Source organism: Scardinius erythrophthalmus, assembly GCF_964197995.2.
Source record: "Scardinius erythrophthalmus genome assembly, chromosome: 6".
Taxonomy (NCBI): Eukaryota; Metazoa; Chordata; class Actinopteri; order Cypriniformes; family Leuciscidae; genus Scardinius; species Scardinius erythrophthalmus.
In genome coordinates this window covers 1,003,644-1,011,143 of record NC_138226.1, presented here as the reverse complement: position 1 = coordinate 1,011,143, position 7,500 = coordinate 1,003,644, and the positions used below count along the sequence as shown (strand labels likewise).

The following is a 7,500-nucleotide window of genomic DNA, read 5'->3' as shown; positions in this document are numbered from 1 at the left end:
CCAGTCTCACACACGCGTATCAGGACATCAAACTGAAGGAGGAGCGCGAGCTACAGGACATCCAGGCGCGCTCCAAAGAGTGTGTGAACTCCTACTCCTGAGGACACACACACAAACACAGACAGACAGACACACACACACACACACACACACACACACACACACACACTGATGGAGGAGCGTGAGCTGCAGGACATCCAGGCGTGCTCCAAAAAGTGTGTGAACTCCTACTCCTGAGGACTCACACACACACACACACACACACACACACACACATACACACACTCACTAACACACACTAATGCATCTGCTGCTTTCCTGTCCACTAACGCCGACTACACACACACAAACACACACCCATCTCTGTTTATGTTCTGTTTCTGTTCGGTTCCTCTCGAAGCCCTTTGAGATCCAGCGACGGCTGGTTGAAGTTTGAAATGTTGCACTATTGGAAACACGGCGGAAACGCAAATAAGATTCTGTTCGTAACAAGATGTGATTAAAACATGAATATAAGTGAAGTGCAAGCTTAATTTCCCATGATCCCTGGTAGGACGTTTTCTCTTGTGCATTTGCATTATATACATGTTGCAAAATTTGAAAAAGATTCATTCTTTTTGGAAACTATTGCATTTAAAATCCAATTTTGTGCAAAAATGTCTTGATCTTTGCACATGTTTTGAGTGCACTGCATTGTGGGATACTGTCTGTAACCACTGTATGCTCTGCGTTTGGATTAATGATGATGACCACTGAAACATTCACACTACCTCACATATACCACTTTTATTATTTAGCTCAAAACTTAGTTCATAATTCTGTGTGAAATTACTGTGCATTTCTTCAGAATCCCAGAATTCATTTTCTATTGGCTGAGTGACATTCCAGAACTGAACCTGCTCTATGATGAAGAAAGTATAATGTTTATACTGTCCCCAGAAGAATGAAAACATGACAAATTAAAGAAATGATATTTTACATGTAATGATTATGAAGGAACATGTAAAGCGTTTATGCCTAATGCATTAGAAAGGTATTTAAAATGCACATTTTATGTATTTAAAATGCATTATATTTGTAATTACATCTGAAATTGGATGTTTGTCGCGTGTTTCAGTGCATTATACTTTCTAAAGGTGTGTTCAGTGAATATATGAGCAAAATAATGAGATGCATAAGTAATGCATTCAAAACACCTTATAATGCATTATATAGAAAGGCTTTATTTTAATTGTAATTCTCATTGTCATCAAGGAAAACCTTGCCATGATTGTCTAAACACTTTTCTTGTATGAAAGCGATGATATTTGGAGGGTTGTTTTGATTTTGCCCAATTTTATTTGTAAAAATAAGTAACTTGTACCGCAGATTTTCTCATTTTCCATTTCGTTTTTTTGTTAATAGTGCATTTGAACCTCATCGTGAATATGAACTCTGACCAGCAACTTTTTTTTTTTTTTGGGAGGATTAAACTAGAGTAACAAAATATGCAATTGTAGAAACCGACAAAGCTCTTTTTCGCAGTTTTATTGATACAGCATTTGATACATAAAGCGAACCGGTGGTCATTATATTGACATGTTGTAGGCAGCATTTGCCAGATTTTAATGTCATAATGTGCTTTCCTTTCTTTTTTAGTTTTAGTCCATGTAATGTTTATTGCTGTTCATTTGATTCATATATGAATTCTGTATAATATCGCTTTTTAACCATTATTCTTAGGGGATTCCCTTAGTTTGTACTTAAACTGCTATTTTGAATTTTAAAAAATAAAGAAAAAGGCAAAAAATAGATAAATTACAAAGCGCAAATATATAATGCATCACCCTCTTTTATAAGCCTCAAGTTTTGACTTGCCCAGAAGGTTTTCATGTATGATGTATATCTGTGTTTTTAATGCTTTAATCACTGGTAATATTCAGTGACGCTGTACGTTAAGGTGGACTGTGAATATTAACAACTGTCCAGAACTGATGATTTGATGTCGGCGACACTGAACATGTTCAGCCCTTCAAACAAGCTGTTGGATTTTATACAAAAATAAATAAAATATAATAAAAGACTTCCTGGATCTCAACGAGCCTTCTTTCAAACCAATCATTGAGTGTCATTACAACTACCTTTATTTCTCCAGCGCTTTATACAGTACAGATCGCTTCAAAGCAGACTTAACCCTTGTGCTATGTTGGAATTCCGTGTATGGTCCGGGTCAAATTGACCCTGATTGGATTCAATACAATTCCTCAAAAATCACACTATTAAAAACAACAAAGATTCAGGTTCAAACTGTAAACTTTTAATATCAACATTTGTCAAATATTCCAAAAAATATATATCTGAAGATATGATTTAATGAAAATGTTTTTTAACCATTTTTTAAAACTCTTTTGTTTTGACAAAATTTGAATATACATTATATTTATATATATTTGCATATACTTTTTTTTTTTTTTTTTGCTTAGAACATCATAACTGAACAATTAATCAATTCATCTGAGCTCATTTTTCCTGCTGTCTATGTCAAAGTCTCAAGATATTTCAGATATCTTGAATATATAAATGAGAGCTTATTTTACTATCTGTGTCTGTCAAAAATGTTCATTTGTAATTTGCAATTAATTCTGAACCCCATGATTGAGCTTTTTCAAGTGTGTTTGGTTTGGGTTAGAGCACTTTTAGATACACTTACACTTTAGAACTGGAGTTGATGCCCTGACATACATAAAATAAATGGTATTATTTTGGGTCCGTACAGTTGCCTTAGAGCGTTAAAATATGTGGGTCAAATTGACCCGCGAACATCACGAACATAATAGTAATAGTAATTTTGTTTGTATATGTAAAAAAAAAAAAAAACACCAGCATGTTGAAACTTTGCATGCATGTTCATGAAGATAAATGCGAAAAAGTCACAAAATATCAAAAAAAAAAAAAAAAAGATTTAATATTATTTCAGGTAGCTTGAAAAAATAAATGATAAGTAATTTTTACCATCTGTGGCTGACAAAATATTTTTCTGTATTGAAATAAGTGTGGAAAACCTATTTTTTTTTAGCTTTATAAGGTAGTAAAAAAAATTTAATAAAGTATAACCAAGAAATGTTATTATTTTGGGTGCGTACAGTTGCCTTAGAGCGTTAAAAAATGCGGGTCAAATTGACCCGCGAACATCACGAAAGGAACAGTAATTTTGTTTGTATATGGCAAAAAACACCAGCATGTTGAAACTTTGCATGCATGTTCATGATGCTAAATGAGAAAAAGTCACAAAATATCAAGAAAAAAAACATAGGTTAACCAGTATTTCCAACAACTAGAAAATCTAAACGGGTCAAATTGACCCGCAACATAACGATGCAAACGTCATCAAATATGAGAATAATTCATATTCTGCTGTAAATAGTCATTATTCAGTTCAAGTTTTGTCAGAATTAAAATACAACAGCAGAACTTTAAACATTTCACATTTATTCAGTCTCTCAATAAAAACAACATTCCCAAAGAATCATGTCGATATGAACTCCACTGAGCACGAGACGATCCGGCAGTGAAACGAGGCGAGCCGCTTGATGTTCTTCACCAGAAGTCGTCGTCCGGCTCTTCGTGTGACGTCACGCCGACACTGAGGAACATGAGACGGTTTGTAATGAAGAGCTTCTGCTGAACAGTGAAACACACACACTGAGACTCACCTGCGCTCGTTGCTGTCGGACAGCAGAACATCCTCCTGACTCTGGTGTTCTGACGCCTCTTTCTTTGGACTCTGAACGTTCATTAAAAGAATCACAACATATCTCACATTAAAATCTGCTTTAAGACAAACCATGTGTACATTCATAAGTCGACAGCATTGCTGAGTGTTTTCTATGGAAGTAAAAAAAAAATGGCAAATGTTTTTGAAGCAAAAAAGCTTGAATTGCACTAATTGAAAAAAAATATGCACCATGTTTGCATTTTAATACATTGTATTTTTAGATTGTATTTTTATGGGCTGAAATTCAACATGGTCGTATATTTAAGTTGTGAATATTTCAATTCAAAACATTTCACACAAATTTTCAGTATTAAAAATTCAATAATCCATATTCACCTTTTAGATTTCACTTCCAAAATGTTCATTCTGTTTAAAAATAAAACCTATAATATTCCATTTCATTTCGCTTTACAAATTTCACTTCCACAAATTCAGTGGTTCAGTTCGACAGAAAATTCAACATTTGACATCCGGGACCTGCAGGAATATCAATCGATTGCAGATTCATAATGTCCATCTGCTACTATGAGCATTTGAAGAGAATGACTTAAAGTTGTAAATAGACTTTCAACCATGTTGAATTTCAGCCCATAAAAATGCAAACTGCAAAATGTTATCTTTCAATTAGTGCAATTCAACAAGTTTTTTTGTTTCAAAAACATTTGGCATTATTTTACTTGCATAACTTTCTCCTTAAAACTGCAGTGAACCAAAGACAGTCTCAAAAACACGCTTTGAAATCGCTGGTGTTTCTGACGTCACAAACTACCTTGTAACCAATCAGATCAACGTGTGATCGCCAACCAGTGGATCTCTGAGCTGAGGGAGTGAGTGGAGGCGGGGCTCATTTGCATATTCATAGAACCGCGCATACTAAATGAGGCGAGGGTTTCGAGTTACATTCAAGATATTTTAAGAAGAATTTTCAAGGAAAAAACGCTTAAATACGTCATTTTACCGATCGAAGATGAGTTATAAGAGATAAAATGATTGACTGACAGATAGAGAATCTGTGTGTGAAAGCCCTCCTGAAAGCCTCAGTCTGGATGTGAGTGTCTTCCTGCACCTGATCCTGAGGTTTGTCCTGCATGAGCATCATCATGTACTTCTGAAGCGGATTGGCCTCATCAGCTCCTCCACCAATCGCTGAGGGCGGTGATGTCACGTGACCTTCTCTCTCGTCCTCTGCTTGTTTCTCGTTTTGATCCTCCTGAAAGTAGATCGAACAGAAATCATACCGTAAAGACAGCCACAGTGATTTAACCCTCATCCTTCCCGACCCGAAGCACTAACATTACACTTACTTTTTTTTTTGTCCATAAAGCTTTTTTTTATTTCATTTTGATCATATTTTTTCTAACCCATTTTTTTGGGGAGATTTTTATTTACCTTTAAATTACTAGATTTGATCAATAAATAATAAATAATAATAGTAATTTAAGCACATTCCTCACAATCTTTCAACTTAAATTCAAAATAACACAATTTCATGCATAACCCGTTTAATTCAGCTCTAAATATCTTACATTGGGCGTCTTTGACCTCTTGTGGATAATAATAATAATATAAGGTGACATTTGATGACTCTAGATGGCCTTATATCTCTATATGGAGTAAATGAGCTGTTCCTCTGGGTCCTAAAGCCAGTTCTCTTCAGTGTGCATCAGATACACATACATTGTAAAAACATTTTTAGTCAGAATTTTGAGCATTTTATGTTTTTCTATGTGAACTGAAGCTTTCCTCGCATTTCATCATTCCTAAGGGAGTCACTGACCCGAGGGAAGGATTTGTTACTTTTTTTAAATTTCAGCCACAAAACTCCTCGAATCCATTCAATTTCTGGTGTGTGTATTCGTGGGACAAAAGTCCTGAGGTCTCGGACCCTCTGATGGACACTCAATTTTTAAATAAAAATAAAGAAAGAAAGAGTTTGGGGTGAAAACGGCCCCAAAGTGTGGTGTGAGTGTTCAGTTGTGGTGTGTGTGATCAGAAACGTCACCATCTCCTGCTTGAGTCTCTCCATCTCTCTCTCCTCTCTCTCCTGCGCCTCCTCTTGCTCCCTCCGTCTCGTCTCCTCTTTTCTCTTCCTCTCCTCCTCCCAGCTCTCCTCCTCTTCCTCACGCCGGTCTTTCGTTACGGCTGACGATGATGATGATGACGACTGTACATCTGAAAAACACCACACTAGTTTATATACAGTGATTTCAAAACTCAAAGAGGAAGAGAGACTGAAGATCCGTCTCACCCTGATGATCCTGGAGCTTCTGGAGGAAACACTCCTGATCTGCGGACACAACTGAACACACACACACACACACACACACACAGACACACACACACACACACAGACACACACACACACACACACACACACACACACACACACACACACACAGACACAGACACAGACACAGACACACACACACACACACACACACACACACACAGACACACACACACACACACACACACACACACACACACACACACACACACACACACACACACAGACACACACACACACACACACACACACACACACACACACACACACACACAGACACACAGACACACAGACACACACACACACACAGACACACACACACACACACACACACACACACACACACACACACACACACACACACAGACACACACACACACACACACACACAGACACACACAGACACACAGACACACACACACACACACACACACACACAGACACACAGACACACACACACACACACACACACACACACACACACACACACACACACACACACACACAGACACACACACACAGACACACACACACACACACACACACACACACACACACACACACACAGACACAGACACACACACACACACACACACACACACACACACACACACACACAGACACACACACACACACACACACACACACACACACACACACACACACACACACACACACACACACACACACACACACACACACACACACACACACAGACACACACACACACACACACACACACACACACACACACACACACACACACACACACACACACACACACACACAGACACACACACACAGACACACACAGACACACACAGACACACACAGACACACACACACACACACACACACACACACACACAGACACACACACACACACACACACACACACACACACACACACACACACACACACAGACAGACACACACACACACACAGACACACACACACACACACACACACACACACACACACACACACACACACACACACACACACACACACACACACTTTCAAAGGCTGCTGAATAATGCTGGTTATTTAATTTTAAAGTTATTTGTTGTAATTTGATCTTGTGAAGATGTTTAGCAGATGAAATATGCCAGAACGGCTCCAATCATATTCACTACTGGTCAAAAGTTTGGGGTCGGTAAGATTTTCATCTTCTGCTCAGCAAAGCTGCAAAATTACTCCAGTGTAAATCATCTGTTCTCTATGTGAATATACAGTAAAGTGTAATTTATTCCTGTGATCAAAGCTGAATGTTCAGCATCATTACTCCAGTCTTCAGTGTCACATGATCCTTCAGAAATCACTCTAATATGAGAATTTGATGATCAAGAAACATTTATGATTATTATCAGTGTTGAAAACTGTTCATATTTCTGTGGAAACTGTCATACATTTTATTTTCAGGATTCTTTGATGAATAAAAATAATTTATTTGAAATA

At 37.5% G+C, this 7,500-nt stretch overlaps 2 protein-coding genes across 7 annotated transcripts in view; one reads left to right on the top strand and one right to left on the bottom strand.

The window, feature by feature from the left end:
* Positions 1-2,036, top strand: part of gpm6bb (glycoprotein M6Bb) — a 48,859-nt gene extending 46,823 nt beyond the window's left edge. The window contains exon 7 of one of the 2 annotated variants that reach the window (XM_081369017.1): positions 1-2,036. This exon is cut by the window's left edge and continues 49 nt beyond it. In XM_081369017.1, coding sequence (XP_081225143.1) covers positions 1-101 — 101 coding nt within the window. In that variant the 3' untranslated portion in view covers positions 102-2,036. The other variant, XM_081369016.1, reaches the window with a different exon arrangement.
* Positions 2,037-2,277: 241 nt separating this feature from the next.
* Positions 2,278-7,500, bottom strand: part of ofd1 (OFD1 centriole and centriolar satellite protein) — a 38,717-nt gene continuing 33,494 nt past the window's right edge. For all 5 annotated transcript variants that reach the window (XM_081368318.1, XM_081368320.1, XM_081368319.1 and 2 more), the window contains 5 exons: positions 6,003-6,053; positions 5,757-5,926; positions 4,821-4,964; positions 3,693-3,763; positions 2,278-3,622 (listed from right to left, as the gene is read on the bottom strand). In XM_081368318.1, the coding sequence (XP_081224444.1) occupies positions 3,577-3,622; positions 3,693-3,763; positions 4,821-4,964; positions 5,757-5,926; positions 6,003-6,053 (482 nt within the window). In that variant the 3' untranslated portion in view covers positions 2,278-3,576. The remainder of the gene's footprint in view (positions 3,623-3,692; positions 3,764-4,820; positions 4,965-5,756; positions 5,927-6,002; positions 6,054-7,500) is intronic.